Source organism: Antechinus flavipes, chromosome 1, assembly GCF_016432865.1.
Source record: "Antechinus flavipes isolate AdamAnt ecotype Samford, QLD, Australia chromosome 1, AdamAnt_v2, whole genome shotgun sequence".
NCBI classification, from domain to species: Eukaryota; Metazoa; Chordata; class Mammalia; order Dasyuromorphia; family Dasyuridae; genus Antechinus; species Antechinus flavipes.
Genome location: NC_067398.1, coordinates 714138423 through 714157051, shown reverse-complemented (window position 1 = coordinate 714157051; position 18629 = coordinate 714138423). Strand labels below are relative to the sequence as shown.

General features: G+C 46.8%; 1 protein-coding gene across 3 annotated transcripts in view; it reads right to left on the bottom strand.

Annotated features, from left to right (window-relative positions):
- Window positions 1–3858: 3858 nt before the first annotated feature.
- The window catches only part of EWSR1 (EWS RNA binding protein 1), a 29105-nt gene continuing 14334 nt past the window's right edge, over window positions 3859–18629 (bottom strand). Inside the window, exons 5-17 of one of the 3 annotated variants that reach the window (XM_051973061.1) lie at window positions 17370–17556; window positions 14937–15104; window positions 13481–13692; window positions 12380–12569; window positions 9494–9531; window positions 8916–8948; window positions 8477–8595; window positions 7593–7722; window positions 6786–6908; window positions 6141–6303; window positions 4979–5076; window positions 4400–4652; window positions 3859–4265 (exon numbers count right to left, since the gene is read on the bottom strand). In XM_051973061.1, coding sequence (XP_051829021.1) covers window positions 4226–4265; window positions 4400–4652; window positions 4979–5076; window positions 6141–6303; window positions 6786–6908; window positions 7593–7722; window positions 8477–8595; window positions 8916–8948; window positions 9494–9531; window positions 12380–12569; window positions 13481–13692; window positions 14937–15104; window positions 17370–17556 — 1754 coding nt within the window. In that variant the 3' untranslated portion in view covers window positions 3859–4225. The other 2 variants (XM_051973062.1, XM_051973063.1) reach the window with 2 other exon arrangements.

Here is an 18629-nt window from a genome sequence, read left to right as displayed (position 1 = left end):
ATTGATATTTGCTCACTCAAATCTTGGAATCCTAGAATGTTACATTGGAAAATCAAATTATTTCCCAAGATACTCACCAACTCTAAAGATCCTTAACTCATGCGATCTCAGAGGGGACCTTGTAGGACATTCAGATCAGGCCATTTTACAGATTGAGCAACTGAGGGCCAGGAAGGAAAAGGATCTTAGCTGAGACCAAACAAAGGCAGTGTCAACATAGGATCCGGGTTCTCCCGATGCCCACTGCCAGGAGGGTAGAATTCCTAAAAGAAAGATTCTACGGCGATGTGTAACACACATTTCTCTCACTTTAAGCTCTGCACAATATTTTATGTGCATGGTCTCATTTAAACCTCACAATTCGCTGAGGTGGCTGCTACATCACCCCCCACAACCAGATAAGGGGTGATTTGCCGAGTCCCTTCTCCTCTCTGGGACTCAGTTTCCTCATCTGTAAAATGAAGGGCTCAGAGGAAACTTCTGAAACAGACTTGCCTAGCCCGAACCCTATCGAGCCGTCATTGGGAAAGTTACCAAAATAAATAAATGCATATGGAATAAAACATTGATAATCGCTTGGACGCGATGCTCTGGCTCCCTCCCAAAGCCTTCCCTTCCTACCTGTGGGCCCAAAGTGGCCACTCCCTGAGCCGGCAGAACTCCGCTCCCAATGGCCCTGGATGCTTGGTGGCCTCCCCCGCGGCAGACCGCACTCAGTCGGGTGTGACGGAGGCAGCCATCCCCCCAAGGGTGACCGGGCCGGGGTCAGCACTGTGCTGCCTGCGGCTCTGGGGCTCCGCTCCTCAGGCCGTCGGTCCCTTTTCCGGGGAGGGTCCTGGGTTCCAGTGATTGTGACCTTCCCACTGGGACGAGGTCAAGCAGGCTCGGGTACACGTGCCACACCCGTGGGGCACCTGGAGAAGTCACGGGGGCCAGTGGGAAGCAGAGCGGTTCCTGTGGGAGCCCTTCTCTGGTCCCCATCGTACGTACAACGGGCACACGTTCCCAGAGAGCCCATCCCCAGCTCCATCACCACTCCTGGGCCCGAGGAACTGGGGCCAGGGGTTCAAATCTTACCTCCCATAGTGCAGGTACTGGAGGCAAGTCACCCTCCCAGAGCCAAAAAGGAGATAAACAACCTTATACACACCCCGAGGCTGCTAGGACTTTGAAGTTAGGAGGGATATCAGGGCTGTCTTATCCAAAAAACAATGGAAATAAAAATCCCCCCCAGTGGACCTCCCGATGGCCATATGACTTCTGCTGGAAGACCCCCTGGAGGAGGAGCCCCCGTCCGCAGGCTGCCTTCTGGGTGAGGAAGCTTCCCCAGCCGGCACCCTCCTTCCCTCCGGGGCTTCTCATTTCTCCAGCTCCTCCAAGGATGGCTGTGAAGAAGTTACCGTCCATCATTCCTCCTTCTTCTATCTGATGGCTCGGGGCCACCTCCCTCCTCTAACCATTAAATGGGGCGATAGCTGGCTTATCCGCCTTGCGGGGGTGACGGGCCCCAATTCCCCCGTGAAGCCCTTGGCAAGACTGGCCAACGAGATGGAGGAGAGCTGCCAGAGCACATGCCCGCAAAGGGAGGGACTTGAGACAACTGACTCCTCCGGCACCAGAGGCGGGATTTGAATTGTGGTCCTCTGAGTGCTGAGAGTCAGGAGTCTCTGGTCTAGATCTTACACTGGAGTTAGGGTTCGTGCCTGGGTCCTCTCCAGGCCGCAGTCTGTGGCTCTGGATCACTTTCGGGCCGGTTCCCGTGGTCTGTGTTCTGGTGACTTCACTCTGCGTCGGATCGCGCCAGTCTTTCTAGGGTTCTCTGTCTCCTCCGTGTCGAATGGGCATCTCTCAGCGCAGAATGTTCCGACACAGTCCCGGCCTTTCCATGGACCCCCACCCTCACCCCCCCTTCCCCAGCAGTCCCGGGAAAGGAGGCTCTTTGCCTTTCCCACAGCCTCGGCCACCCGACGTGGGCTCCTGTGTCACCAAATCCCCCTCCGCATCCAGCAAAGAAAAGGCCGACTTCAGGGGAAACCGTTGGCCGGCCCTACAAAGCTTCGTCTTGGGGAAGAGGTCAGCCGCGGTCCCCAGACCTTGAAGGCGCTCCAAGGCGGTGGATCACACGCCCAGATGGCCCCAGAACAGGAAAAGCTCAGTGCTTACAAACGCTCTTTTCTCAGGGGCCCGTACACGAGTCTTCCAAACGCAGAGAATGGGCTGAGCCATCAGCAAAGAAAGAACCGTTAGTCCGGGAGAGCAAGTGCTCTTTGGGCCTGAATGCACTTCCCCAAACGACGCCAACTTCAGCCTTCCCTGGACGGAAACCTCAGGGACAGAGCCAGGAACTGCATTCTGGCCGGTTCAGTCAGCAGACCCTCATGGCTTAAGTGTCCAACTAAAGATGCTGGGGAGGGGGCGGGGGATGTTTTCAGTTGTTCCCACCCAGACGGGCACCCGCCACCGAGGCTGGGGCCGGAGGTCACCCCAAACTCACTGTTCCAGAGTAACCTTTCTGGGCAAAGTCCCACGGGAGGAGGGTTCTATGTAAACGCTATCGAATGATTTCCCTGCTCGAGGGCAGCTCTCTCCCCGACACCGAGACAAGAATCTGGCTTTTTCCAACAGGTTCACCTGGGAGGCTGCACCCAGGGAGGAATAGGGTGAGGGAGAAGAGAACAGAATGACCTCCCTCCCTTTCCTAAAGCCAAGGACCAAAGCTCATTGTGCCATTTCTCTTCCAACACGTCCAACACACGAAAGCCACTTCCAAGACTGTGAGAACAGCCGGACCACAGGCCGGGTTCACACCTGTGAAGAGGTCGGACCACAGACCACAGGGGTCGGACCACAGGCCGGGTTCACACCTGTGGAGTCGGACCATAGACCAAAGGTCGGGTTCACACCTCTGAAGGGATCGGACCACAGGCTTGTGGTTCACACCTGTGAAGGGGTCGGATCACAGGCCGGGTTCACAATTGTGAAGGGGCCAGTACATCGGCAGCAGGGCCACTTCTGTCAGAAAGCTTTCTATACAAATGCTACCTGCCATTTAACATATACTTAAACATGTATTGGACTACCTGCCATCTGGGGAGAGGGCAGGGGCAAGGAGGGGAAAAGTTGGAATAGGTTTTGCCAGGGTCTTGGGGAGCTCCGGTTGGAAACTTCCACAGGCCCGCACCCCGTACAGCCCCAAGCTATGTCCATCTTCCTTCTCTCCCCTGCCCCCGTCACTTGGGGCACTCCAACGATTGCATTCATGCTTAAACCAAAATCCTTTGATGCCATCCAGGCAGACTGCCCAACGACGGGGGCATTTCAGTATTCAATGATTCAATCCAAAATTCAACCCCCCTTTCTTTTTGGAGCTAGAAAACAGCCAAGGCAGACTGGGAATCCAACCCACTGAGTCCTTTGGGCTCGTCCCATCCAAAGCACTTTAAAATAAGCACAATGTGGATGTCTATGCTGTTGCACTGGCCCAGAAAATAGCCCATCCCAGATTTTGCTTGCTCAGCAGAAACCCCTCCCCACCCCCCCTGCCCATTTGCTGATGAATGCCAAGGAACAACAGCTTTACAATCGCCCTTTGGTCCCCCCACTGGAAGCCTGAGGACCAGAAAACCATTTCCTTAATCACACCAGACCTCGGAGTCCCCAGTGGCCTCCCACGGACAGTCCCACAACTACACCGCTTTATTGTCCTGGGCCCAGCTAGTCTTCCCCCAGCGTTCAGGTACAACCCGTGGAGCCCATCAAACGGCACTGCGTTTGTGGAAATCTCTGTCAGGGACGAGTGCAGAGCCTGACTCCAGGCGGAGACTCTACAAGTTACTGCTCAACAGAGGCCGAGAGGTATTACGTTTATAAACATTTGGAATTTTATTTAAAAAAAAAAAAACATCACAACCATTAACATTGTTACAGTTAGTTCTCCTCCTGGGTCTCCACACAATGATATTTGAGCATGCTCACAACAATGGTTTCTCATTGGTTTATTAGTCTTCGTTAAACAACCATCTTAAAAGAAGGAAAAGAAACTCAGGGCACTACCATTTAACTTGTTTTAATGTTTCTCCACAAATGGTGAAAAATACTAAAGTACAGACAAGGAATAATCATAATGTTGTGGCCAACATTATAAATATGGAATTATAAATTTAAAACATTTTCTGGTTTAAAAAATAAATCTGGTAGTAAATGCAGCTCTGCGGGGTTTCTGCGTCTAGTAGGGCCGGTCTCTGCGCTCCTGACGGTGCTCGCCTCTGAAAGGCAAGAAGAGGTGGCTGTTAAAGGCCCAATCACAAGGCAGCCCCGGTCTGGGCGGGCACCGACGGACAGCTCTCCCCACACGCGGCGTCTGACTCCCTCCTCCCCTGAGAGTTTGCCGCAAACATACTTATCCATTTTTCCGGGTCCTCCACGCCCTCCTCTTCTGCCTCCCATTTGTTCCATGAGAGGTCCGGGGGGACCTCCGGGTCCTCCTCTTCTCCCTCCACCAAAGCCTCCTCGATCCATTCCTCGGCCTCCCCGAAAGCCGCCTCTGTCTCCGCCTCGGCCTCCTCTGAACATACCGCCAGGCCCTCCACGGTCCATGAGCCCACCTCTGCCACCCCTCATGCCACCAGGGCCACCTCTGCCACGATCACCACCTGACAAAAACAGGGATTTGGCCAAGATCAGAGATGAATTTAACCACCAACTTCAAGGAAGGAAAACACTGAGCAAACAGGAATCTCAGGGTGGGGAGGGAGGTTGTCCTGGAACAAAAGTCACTATTTTCCTGGACCTCATTTCTTCTTTTGTAAATCCAGGGCCTGGGACAGACGACTCAGGCTTTAAACTTGAAGATCCCCCTCCATGAACCACTTTACACACATTCCCCCAACCACCATGATTCTTTCCAACAAACACTAATAATCACCCTCCTGGGAAATTGTGTAGGGAAGGAACTGAAAAATACCATCCTGGTACCTACCTGGAGGTGGAAAGGGTGGTGGAAGAAATCCCTCCGGCTTAGGGGCTTTACACTGATTACACTCTGTTCTCCAAGCAAAATTCTGGTTTCCACAGCCTCTGCACAGAAAAGGAGCCCAGCAGACATCAGCAGCAGCCTCGGCTGGGCCGGCAGGCAACACACAGTGACACATTTGTACAACATGGGATATCCGTCACTCAACTGGAATCTCTATGGATGCCCCTCAGGCCTCAGCCCAGGCAGCAGAACCAAGGCGACATGCCTCAGACTTCACGTGAGAGCGAGCATGTGACCATCATGCACAAAACTACCAGAAAACAGGAACAAATTCTCTTCCTTCTGCTTGAAACACTAATGGCACAGACAATGTCCACTGTCTGACCACTACTTCTCAGTGCAGCCTCTGGCACTGGCTTTCCATCCAGCTCAACATCTGGCGTGTCTCCCTTCCCCCAATCACCTCAAAGCTCCCATGGACAGAATCACCCTGTGGATCTTTGTCTTTTGACCTGCCCCAACCTCTCTGCTTACTTCCAACAGGAGACATCTTAAATTCAATAATTCTGTCCAAAACGAACCTCATTCTCTTTCCCCCAGTCCAGTTCTGTATTGCTGTAGAGGGCACCACCATCCCGCCAGACCTTTGGGTTCACAACCTAGGGGTCGTCCTAGACTCTCTCCCAAGCTGACCCAAGTTGGTCAGCTTTTGTAACCTGGACACACTGAGTCTGCACCCCCCTCTCCCCCACCAATGCTGCACCACTTCTGAGCCATTCCAATACTTCCTGGGGGAGGAGGGGAGAGCAGAGACAGTCTCCTTGTTTCTAGCCCATCCCTCACTCAGCCATCAAAGTGCAGTGTGACCAGCCACACCCTTTTTATCACCAGTTCCAGATCACCTCCCATTACTCCTAGTTTTTATAAAGAACTTGGCATGCTGCCTCCAGGGCTTATTAAGAATAAGCCTTTTTTTTTAGGTCTCTGTCCCTAGTATTGCCTAGAACACAATAGGTGTGTAACAAATGCTTGCTGATTTTACCTTTTCCATTCAAAAATTGTCCCGCACCTTCATTATACTGGCACTGATACTTTTAAGTTGCTGCTTACTACTGATGGCACATATATGTAAACTCGGTTTTATTTTGCTCAAAAAAATACATACGGATTAGGGCACTGCCAATCCCCTGCTCTGTGCTGGACGTTTCCTCCTCCTGAAGGGTTTCCTCGGGAGCCCCTAGGTCCTCTTGGTGGAAAACCTCCCCTGTCTCCTCCTCTGCCTCCCATTCGACCCATGGGTCCTCCTGGTCCTCCTGGTCCTCCAGGACCTGCAATGAAAACCAATTCCCTATAGTATCTGGCCTTAGCAATAAAGGCCCTGCTCATCCCAGGCCATCTTTAGAACAAACAGTCCCCAAGGATCAAGTCTCATCTTTAGCTAAAATGCCCGCGAAGACAGTGACATCACCACCTTCACCCCGCTTCGGCTTCCTCTCTATGAATCTCACTGGGGCCCCCCTCTGTCTACTGGCGGCACAACACAGGCACACCGTGGAGCTGGTTTTGAATTGTTATTTAGCTGCTTCCAATCTGTGTAACTGTGGGTAAGCCACAAGCCCGGAGGCCGTCAAGCAGTCTGTAAAATGGGAAGGCTCCCTCGGTGGGCTGCAGGGGGGAGAACCTTTGTTCCAGGACAGGGCAGCACTCCCTCTCCCACCCCCGCCTCCCCCATACCCATAGTAGGATGGGCTCCTGGCTAGGTTCTAAGTCTCTGACTTTCTGGTACCCAGGACCCTGAGACCCCCATCACCTCCTCGGAGAGGGGGAGGCATCCCTCTGCCTTCACGGGGTGGCATGCCGCCTCGCATGCTATTCATCGGAGGCTTCTTCCGAGCCAGAGACACTTTGAGTTTGCTCCCTTGGAAGTCTTTCCCTACAAGAAGAGAGACACACATTTTTCTTATTTACTTCTGCTTCTTCCTCACAAATGGGAGCTGCCTGGTTGTCACCCTCTCCACCTCAGCAATACCATTCTTCTGGCTAAGAAAAACCCAACTGGGGCGTGCGTTTGTACTCCGCTGGCTCTCTAGCAACCTATAAACTACGTTCACTCCTGGTAAGAATGAACCCCGCAGGGGCCCCGGTCACACAGCTCCCTTCGGCCTGGCTGTCGTGTTCAGTCCTGCGGACCCCCAGTAACCCTACAACTCTAAGGGGGATGTCCTCTACAAGTCAGGGGAATCCCTGGTTTCCCATCAGAATGGAACATGTGGCTTCCTCTACAGGCTCAGAGGGCCTTGACTGAAGAGAAGAACTGGAAGAACTGGACTAAGCTTCAATCAAACGCCCCAGTAATGTTTGGTTTTGCGCATAAACATTTCTTTAAGTTAAAGACTTGTTTCCAAGGAAGGGAGAGGCTCAGGATGAGACCTTTCAAAACCCGCCCATGTCATGGTGACCATTTACAAATTCAAAGTCTACACAAGTAGTAGTCTTAACTTGTACTGATTTGACTTTAGGTTTGAATCTCTGAGCTAATTATCCCTCTCTATTACTCCCCCCTCCTTTCCCCAGCAATCGCCTCAAAGACAGTTCCAATTTGGGCCTCTATTCTCACCATCAAACCATTCTACTGCAGCCTTTGCAGTAGGTGGGTCATCGTAGGACACTGTGGCATCTCCTTTTGGTTTTCCCGTTTCCTTGTCTAAGTAAATGTTTATCATCGGCTGCCCAGTCCTTTTGTTCATCTAGACAAACAAGACAACATCTATGCAGTGGTCCTGAATCGGAACGAACGGAACCCTCAGATTCTGGGCTTGCCCTAGCAGATGCACCAGGCCCGCACTCCCCGCTCCCTCTCCAGCCACGCTCAGTTTGTCCAGGTCACAAAATCTGTAATCTTCAGAGAGGCCGGGGGGCCTCCTCAAGTTAAAAGGGAGCTCAGTATCAGCAGAACATTTATCTGTACAGTTTACAGAACATGGAAGCAGCTCGGGCTCCAGCTATTGCATTGCACTCCAATAATCCCCAGGCTGCAAAACTCAGAAGGCTTGTGTTCAGGAATGCTTCCATTAGGAAAAGGTGAAATTTATTAAGACAGGAAAGGGCATAAACACATTTTAGGAAATTTCCATTGGGGGAAAAATGTGTCTGTGTCTGTGTCTGTGTATATATATATATACACACACACACACACACACACACACACACACACATATATATATATACACTATATATAGTATATGGTATTTAAAGATGAATTTATGTTTGCAGTAAATACCCTCCCCTCCTCCTGAGGCTTTATTGTATAAGCAATACCGAGCTCCACATAAACAATAGAAAACTCCATATTTAGAAATCCAAATATGATGAAAGCAGCCACTGCCGAAATCTGAATCTAGGCCTCCTCATTCTGAGAGCCTTGGGTCATCCCTGAGAAGCAGCAGCTTCGGTTCTTACTGCCAAGCAGGCAGAGTTGGGAGAGACCAAGTTTTTACCCACCTTGACAACCCCACACTGTTTGAAGAAGTCTGCCAGCTCGTCAACAGTCACATTTTCATTCAGTCCCTGTACATAAATTGCACTGTTTTCGGAGTCTTCATCGGGATCTACAGGTGGGCCTAAAATGTAAAAGCCAACACAAATCAGCAGACCTAGTTCCCGCTGAAATGTGGGACAGGCCAGTAGGTATCTGCCCATCAGCCCCGATCAGAAGCACTCTGGTGGGCAATGATTTCATGCTTCAGGGCGGGGCTGGATCGGATCATCTGAAGCCTCCCTCCAACCCTGAAAGTCTGACTCATTAGGAGGCCTTAAGCCAGTAAAAGGGATAACTAAGAAGCCCGTGAGTGGCCCTGAAGTCACAGGAGCAAAATTCACCAAGCCACCAAACCCTGCACCACGAAGGAGAGTAGAAACAGGCCCAAAGAGTCCAAGTTACCTAAGTCAAGGTCTGGTCCTTCTTCCATAGGTCCTGCCAATCAGGAAAGAGCACACAGAGGCTCGTTAGTGCACGCCTTGCAAGCCGCACACCTTACAAACACACATCACTATCTACTACACCACCATGTGATGGGGCTTCATTAAACTCCAATTGACCCGCACTGCCAAAAAGCAGCAGTGCCCCTTTTAACATTGGTGATCAGAGGGCTAGGGCTTTTTTTTTTCTTTAAAACAAGTTTGCTTTTAAACCATTAACCGATATTACCCTGTTTAATGCTTAAAGTGCCAATCAGTGTTAAGTTTAAATTAACTTTTTTCCTCCAAATAAACCAAATTGTAAAAATGTCTGTTCCCCCAAATTACAGAAGCAGTCGCTCAATACTTCAAGTTACCCTTTGTTTTGTAACCATAGGTTAACCTTATTACCCCTAATGCAATGCCGGCAGTACCCATTACAGTCTTGTTGTATAGGCCATTTTTAAAACCATTTAGGAAACTAACAAAAATCATATTTTTCTAAGAACTGACTGCATTTTTTTTTTTAAACACTATCCATTGTAATACTCAAAAACTTACCACCAGGCTTATTGAAGCCACCTCGCTCTCCAGCGCTGCTGGGGGGATAAACGAAGAAATGAAGGCCTTTCCCTTTACAAAGCCAGTGCCGCTCGGAGCCCCGGGGGCTCGTGGGAAGAAGGGCACTGGCTAACCCCATCTCCAAACAATGCATCTCTCTCAGCTTGTCACTAGGCCTCGCTCCGGGCAGCTCAGCTTGCTCTTTATACACAACCTTGCTTGTCTGATCTTACACACCAGTCTGGCTGGCCCTTTCAGTTCTGGGGGGTGGGTATTAATAGTGCAATACTTGGCAAATGAGGAAGACAAAAATCATCAGCTGGACAACGGGGCTTAGGAGGAACAAGAAACGTGGGGCAACATTTTGCTGAACCCTCTCTTTCTGCTATGTGCATAAAGGTGCACCCCCGCTTTCTCCCAAGGGGAGCGTCAACTGAGCCTCGGGGCTCCCTAACCAGTTAACAGTTTAATAAAGCAGGAGACAACCACATCAAATGCCTACAACACACATTAGAGGGCACTTCCATCAAATCTTCAGCATGAAGCCATACAATTCAGGTTATTGATGGATATAACAGTCTTTGTGGAAGGAGAGTTTACAAACAAGGCCAAGGCTCAATGGACTGGGGGTACAGCTTTACAGACATTTAGGTCAGAGTCAATCCAATTCTTCACATATGGCAGTCTGAAGTCACCGCCCTGAATTAAGGGGAGGAAGAGACAAGAGTTTGGGCAGAGAAGCTGTTCTCGCTAGGGTTTTCTAGCCAGTATTGCACCTTTAATACCGAGGATTTTAAAAATACAATTTCAAGCTGTTGCATGCAGCTTTGTTTCCTTTCTTAAAAATACACACCATAAAATGTTCTCTCTTTTTAAACACAAAAGTTTACACTTTAATTTTACACAATTCTAGAGTATTATACCTCCTCTGTTTTCATTACCAAACAACAAGTATGCATTACCAAAGTTACAGAAGGATTCCATTTATACAATGAATACATTTTGTTTAAAATATTCTATGTATATTTTTTCCTCTCCATATGGACACCGTGTCTAGTCCCACTTTTCATTATGCTGCCGGCTGAGTACTGAGTACGGGTACTTTTTAAGTATTGAAGTGTATACAAGGCTCTCACTTTGTAACCTGTAGCATATAAATGCGACAAAGCATGTTAAAAAGTTTCCACGTTTAACAGCCAATGAAAATATCAAAATACTGAGGCAATGAAAAAGGGCATGTTAACAACATTGAGTGCCTTACCTGCAGAAGACACTGAAAGCCATCACCACACCACGAAAAAGGGGGGGAGGTCCCCTATCCTGTCCCTACGGCCCCACAGACTGCTTCAGTCTAGTGGGAAACCCGTGGGGAAAGCCAGGCTCTGTTCTATGGCTCTGGTCGTAGACAAACTACGTCCACAAAGAGGGGCTCCCTTTATTAGTCAAGTCTACTTTACTTCTAATAGCATTAAAATGAAAAAAATAACAACTTGAGAATTTTGTTGGCAATCAAAAAAAGCACCAAAATTTCTAGGGGATTAGAGACGTGATGATAGTCATTTCAAGTGTCTAGGTCTACTTTAGAACATTCATCAAAGAGGTGAAACCTTTACAATGGGACGTAAGGAGGTCCCGTCCCCCTCCCCCCAAATTGGTCAAGATTTTCTTTGGGTTCAAATGAAACAGCCCCAAATGTATGTGCATTTATTTGTCCAAATCTCAATTTGTCGCCTCCAATAAAGATTTCACCACAACCTTCAGATTTTACTTTCTGTTAAAGTTATGCAGAATGCCAAGGTGAATACTTTTTTTCCATTAGCTTCTACCCATCAAGATATCGATCACTGGGATGTGTGGCGAGAATGAAATATTAGCTGTTTCTTTATTCTAATTGGGAAGTCTGCATTAATTTGGAAAACAACTCAATTTTGCTTTAAGCCGGCATGGACAGAGACAGCGGCCTCCGATACGTACTTTGGACGACACTCTGCATAACTTTTAACTAGTTTACGTAGGGACAGAACACACACAGAGCTATGCCTTCTGTATATTAACATTAAGCACCAGTATTAATGTACCATCCTCACCTTCATTAAAGCACAGACACCAGAAGGGGGAGGGGTGGGATTGGGGCGGGGGAGGAAAGAGGGGGAGCAGGGCTATAACATTATCAATAGAAACAAACAAGTTCTGCTAAATCAGATTGTGCCATCGATCAAGACAGCCAAACTGCTTTGGGGATCTCCCTGGCTCCAATGGGGAGCAGTCCTGAAATCACTGAGACCAAATAAATCTGTCTAACATTTGGATCCTTCACCTTATGGCCACGGTTTCAGTGGTATCGCTTAGCTGACCTGGATCTTCACCCAACAGTATTCCAGTAACTCTTGTATTTTTTTTTTTTTTTAACACAAATGGATGTTGGGGACAAACTTCCGCTTAAAACAGGTGACATCAGAGTTCTGCAGTATCTAGTATCTCTATATACTTATTTACACACACATCGGACATTTCAAAACACGCACTCAGAGGCAATCAGTTAAACCTAGGATTGTTAGAAGGTTTGTGTGTGTTCCATCCCAGAGCTCTAGTACCCGCAGAGGACATTTTGATACCTCTGTAGTTAACCATGAAGGGAACTGAAAGTTCTAGGTTCCAAACTATTGCTGCCCCTCCCCAACCCAAAGGGCTATACTGGCAGGATAAACGCATACTGCCATTTCTGCCAAGATGCCATTTCCATGCTTTGGAAGATGACTTGAGATCAACAGATTGTCCATGGAAATGTAGATTTAATTTTTTCTTATATCTTTCAGTCCCTTCTTTCCACTGAAAATCCTATGGATGAAACACAATTAGGTAAAAGGAGAAAAGGTTTGCTCTTACCCCATTCCACCGCGTCCTCCTCCTCCTCCTCCCCGCCCACCTCTGCTCATGCCTCCACGATCAAATCCCCCTCTTCCCCTGCCCCGGTTATCAGGGCCACTCATGCTCCGGTTTTCTCCAGGTCCGGAAAAGCCTCCAGACTCCTGCCCATATACACCCATGCTACTGGGATGGTCCTGCCGGAACGCACCTGAAGAGAAAGTCACACTGGTAAGACTTAGAGCAGTCTCCTGGCACTGCCTACTCTGCTTCAGTTCACTGCCCTTTCTTCAGAGTCAGAGAACTGTCACACTGTCAGCTGAGGGCTTGGCCTAGGAGACCGCAAGGTCACAAAATCTCAAGTCCCCTCTGTGGTGACCTTCCTCAGAGGAGCCCCAGATACAAGGGGAGATGAGAGCTGGGCTCCCGGCTACAAACCTTCCATGTGCCAACATATGGCTTCAATGTCACAAGTGGAGGGGGGGGAGAAGAGGGGAAGGGGCGGGTGGGGAAATGCTGTTTCAAAGGGCCTGGGTCAAAAACCTAACTCAATCACCCCAAACCTTCCAAAAGGGAAAGTGTAGGTTTCCTTACACTTAAGGGCATCTGATTAAATTGTAATATAACTGGGCTATAAGCAGAATTCAGGATATGAAGATGGAATTTCACTTAATGGGACAAAAAAATTGACGGCAGAAAAATATTTTACAATGGAAACATTGAGTTAATCTGTAGTTTGCAGTGACATTTCCAAAATGAGGAATCACTCGTTCTCCAAAACCCCTTTTATAAAGTGATACAAATACTGTGGGAACTTTCCCAAAACCCTGTGTAGATTACTCAATAAATACCACCAGCCTCATAAATAAATGTCCACTCTCCCAGGCAAGTGAGGTGGCAAAGAATGCTGGTCTCCTTCAAACACTTTGTTTGTGTCATAATGATCTCCTCTGCCCTTTCTTGGCAAGGTATAATACAAGCTAACAGGGAAATTCTCCAGATGTCATATAAGACAAGAACAGGATCCACTCTTGGAGCCACCTGAGTGACCCACATCAATAGCCAGCCCAGTCCGGGAATTTACAACAACCCTGGGACGCTCATGTTCTCCAAATAACTCACTCTGCTGCCCGTAGCTGCTGCTCTGTTGGCTATATTGACTTGGAGCCTGGCTGTAGGATCCAGTTTGGGGGGGATAACTAGTGGGGGGCTGCTGCCCATAGCTGCTCTGTTGACCATAGCTACTCTGCTGTCCATAGCTGCTCTGCTGCCCATAGGTATTCTGCTGGGAGTAACTGCTCTGATCGTAACTAGTCGGCTGGGTAGAGGAATAGCTGAAAGACAAAAATTAAAAGTTTTTTAGGAAAGAAAACAGCAATGTCACTCATTTACTGGAACAAATAGGAAACTTCATACTCAAATTAGGACCACAACCCAACCACATTTCAAAGGAAGTCAGGGACAGTCCATTTGTAGGATATTAAAATCTATCCCTGAAGCAAAGAGACCTCAGAAGCGCCCTTGAATCACTACCAAGGAAAAATCAAGATAGCACTGAAGCTAGGCCATGGAAGTCTCAAACCCAAACCTCATGAGGTTCCAGGCCCCAACCAGTAGTGCAGTGCCAGCTTTGGTAGCTGCCCAGACTGGGCACACCAGGCATTAGGTAGATTGCTCCTTAATACCCCTGCCCCTGGATGGCTACAAAGGACTCTCAAGGCTGTGAGCACAGAATCAGATACTTTTTAAAAGACTCTCAAAACTCTCTCACTGTTCTGTCTCTAAATAGATGCTTAAAAAGCACTAAATGCAAGAACTCGAAATGTCAAGAAAATAGCACAAATAAAAACACACCGATAAGCAGCAATCAAAAGTTTAGGCACAAAATGAGTTGGGAAGAGCAGCAGCAACAGAAACAAGACCTAAAAAAATTTCATAATCAACAAAAATAGAAAATAATATAAAATCTTCCCCTTTGAGGCAAAATCTCCTCATATAATCTTTTTACCAGAATTCTAAAGAGCAAAATTATTTGATTGCTTTCACTTCCCATGTTTCAATCACTTTGTAAAATAAGAATTGGTCTAGATGAAGGATTTTAAGCTAAGATTCATCACAATCCCTAAGAGGTTAATGGTTACATTTCAACTTCAAGGGTTTTGTAACTTTGGGGGGGGAATTAACATCTGTGGCTCAATGTTATTGGCCTCTTTTATATTTTCTATGTATTTCATTTTATGCATTTAAAACAATGTTCTGCGAAGGATCTATGGCCAAAAGGCAGAGGGAGCTCCTGGGCTCAAAATCCATCCAAGCTCCGACAATAAAATTAAGCAAACAAAAGGAGAATAGGACAGGAACACCAGTAAATCTCTAATTGCTCTGTTTGTGCATGTAGTTATCTCCCCACCCCCACCCTCTGATTATTGTTGTCGGCATCATCATCATCATTATCATTATTGTCTTACAATTCTTTTTTTAAGCAAACACAATAGTGTCCGACTCATCTGGGAGTTTCTTTAAACAAGTCATCCCTGGGGAAGAGACAAGCCATGTTTGGCCACACCCCAAGAGTTACCTGGTTGGAGGATAGGATGGCGGTGCAGTGACAGGCTGCATGGGGTAGCTGCCGGGCACCTGTGGGTAACTGTAGTTGCTCTGTCCATATCCTAGGCTGGGCTGGCTGTAGCCTGCTGTACTAGATTGAGGCTGACTAGTCTCAGCGGGCTTGCTACCATCCTGGGGTCTAAAAGGAGAAATGTACAAGTAAGAAGCCACTTTTCTGATGGACACTCTTTACTACAAACCCCTAAGCACTATCCAAGTATGAGCAGCACACATCCTTAGGATCATCTTGGAAATAAGAAGGCTCCTCAGAGCCAGTTTATAAATGCTTTTGCTGGAAGGGAATATTCCGGGAAGGGAGGGCAATGTTCCCAAAAGGATCTGATTCCGCCACATTACCTTTTCCCCTAAGATGAAGGCAGTTAAGTTTTTTGGGTTGGAGAGGGAGGTGGTTTGGAGGGGAAAGGGCTTCTTTCCAGCTAAAGAAGTGACAGTGGGGAGAAAGGGGATTTCACAATAAGTTTTCAGTTACATTAATGTTTATGCAAGTCCAAAGTATGGCATAGCCTAGTGTAACAAAGGTATTTGAATGTATTTCTTTTAAAAATGGCTTTCCATCTCCAATATTTGAAATAGGATGAGTGGACACCGACACTAATTTGCTAATGACCTAATGGTCATCTAAACTTGCCTCAAGTGCACCTCATGGCAATACCATTGTGGGACAAGTTGTCTCTCCCCAAATCCTTCTAGAGCAGTCATGGAAACAGGTAATTGTTTACCAGCCAAGGACACACAAAATAAAATGGATCAGGTGAAATATGGCCCATCTCTCACAAGGGCTGAATAACCAATCCAAATCCTGGAAAAGCCAGCACTTTCTATCAGCTCTTCATTAAGCCTTTCACTAACGGTACAGTAGAATCTGGCCAAACTACTGTAGCTGTGCTAAGCAGCTGGTAGGCCTGAGAGCTGGTATGAAATGCTGGCCCGTCTGGGCTCAGAGTGCAATCCTAAGACATTCTCTGGAGAGCCAAGAAATCATCCTGCTATTCCCAGTAGAAGAGAATAGTCACCATAAGAAGAGGGAGACAGGAGATGTAGGATGGAAGGGACAGCTGGTTTTTGTTTCGATGGCTGTTTTAAAAAGTTTCAGAAATAAGAAACCAGAATATGAGGCAGAATGATTGATCTCATCACAACAGAGATACTCCAGAGATAGGGTGGATATACTGTTGGTTGGAGTGAGGCATCTGGCTTCAAAGGACTTACTGAAATGAGAAAATACACTGAAAAATGGCCCATAAGAACTTGCCCGACAGGTTTTAAGTTTATCGAAATGGGAGGTGCCATGGGTCACCAGTCAGATACTTGAAGTGGTTCCTAGGGAGACCCAACTCTAATAAACTGAATTGGCTCATGGTTGCTCCAACATGAGCCACTCTTACGACCCCCTGATTGGTCCTGATTACTCACTGTGTATTTCAGAAGCAATTTCACCAGTCTTTGCCCGAGCTAATTTCTTACCTCTACAGCAGACAATAAGTCTAGGTTACAAGTCGATCTCTCCTTTATTCCCTACAAGCTTTTCTTTCAATTCAGTTTTACTTCCTTCAACGCTGTAGCAGCCACCAAGTACACTGGCTAAAGTAAAGACCTTCAATCCTCTGTTAAGCAACAAGTAATACTGTTTACCCACTGCTAACCAGGCACGGGAGGTTGGAATCGCTTACCCTACTGGTCAATAGCACTATGGTACCCAGCTGATGCCACACCTGACTTTGGGTCTCTAGAATTAAGGCCCATCCACAATCGTGGAGGAAACTGTTAACTGCCAAGGAAGTCTAAAGACAAATGGAGGTAGCAGCATGGCCTTCTAAACCCAAGAGGTGTGGTGTTCAGACAGCTGGGTCACATGCTACTACTCCTGTTGCAGTTAGCAGTTTTCAGAAAGGAGAAAACCACATAATAATGGGTGAAACCAAACTTAGGCTAAAAGTACAATTTTACCAGTTACCCCATTGTGAGAAAAACAAAAGACTCTTCTCAGTTCTAAAACATGTATTTGGGTAAAACCCACTCCCCCAAAGTCCCTCACCACTGAGGACAAATCCCAACTTATGAGCATGACACAATTTAGTTACCCAATGGCACAAGTGTTGTTGTTGGGTTTTTTCCCCCTGAATTTAAGACTTAGAAAAGTCCTTGAGCACAAGGCTTATTGATTTCTTTCTACTGTAATACCCTAGAGGGTTGCAGTGCTCGCAACATATGAATGGGAGGCTACTTCTCTAAAAGAAAAATCATATGCTGGGTTAAAATTCCCATGGAATTAAACAACAGGTTTCTGCATGTGTCTATTCTCTAACCCCCAAAGCATGTAGTATTCTAATAGTCTGACACTGGTGCTTTACAAGAGACTAGCAACAGGTAAGCATGTCATTACCTCGCAGGTGCGGCAGTTGCTGGCTGCTGCCCATAGGTGGGGTAAGCAGGCTGGGTGCCATATGCAGACTGTGCTGCGTAGGATGCCTGGGTGGTCGTAACTGTAGCAGTGGTGGTATCATACGCCCCTGTCCCATATCCTTGGACAGGCTGACTGTAAGCTTGAGGTGCAGTTGGTGTAGTATAACCTAGAACAAACAAGAGCCATGTCAGGCTTCTAGAATCCCTAGAAAAGGACAGATGGTGACGACCCATCTCTCGGCACTTCATCTCAATTTGCAAATGAAGAAAGTAAGGGAACTGGGCTCAAAAGGTTCCTCTCTGCTCTAAAGTTATGATCAATGACCTACAACACACCTAGTGAATGGGTTACTAAATTGGAGGCCAAGTTTCCATGTTTAAAACATTACTTGGTTAAAACATCATCTACTATAAAAAAGGACCATAAAAACTATAAAGCTCAAGGCTCCTGGGGAATATAAGGTTTTCAGTCCAGAGTCCTGGAATTTTCTCCTAAAACTATTCCTAGAAAAAAAGCATTTTTTCTTTTAACACTATTCTCTCTAGTAATAATATATGCCACATCTAACAGTCCTCTAGGACTTCAAAGTAACAGAATCAGATTGTTTTAACTTTTATTTTCTTGCCCTTTCTGTACTTGCAAAGTAGTTACTAATATTTTTTCTTAATCACTGAATCATTATAAAACACAAAACTAAGACATCCTTAAAAATGTTAAGCCTAGGGAAGAAGGCAAAGAAACAGTGAGTGCATTTTAAAACATTTACAGAAGAAACAAAAAAATCCAATTTGGGTCAAAAGTTCAAACATACATATAAGGATAATGATGTTCTTATTAGAACTAATTCCCTTAAATTCCAGGAGTACCAAAAAGTTGCCCCAGCAGCAGTTTTAAATGAGTTATGCTGGAAATTCCAGAGAGCAAGTTTTCTATTCTTAAATGTTAAAGAGCTGAAGAAATTGATTTAAACATTATATAAAGAGTGGCTTTTTAAAAAAACTCCTATGACTTCCCCCACCCCAATCTAGAAAAAGCAGCAACCAACTCAAATCTGAAAAATGATGGACAAAAATACTGAGTATCAGGAAAATATAAACCTATGTTAGAATGGGGGAAAGGAAGGTACCAATGATTGACAGTGATTTTAAATAAGATTTTGAAACCTGGAAACACATCATTAACAGGCAAAAAGCTTTAAAAAAAAAAAAAAAAAAAAAGCTTTTTGAGATTCCAGACTAC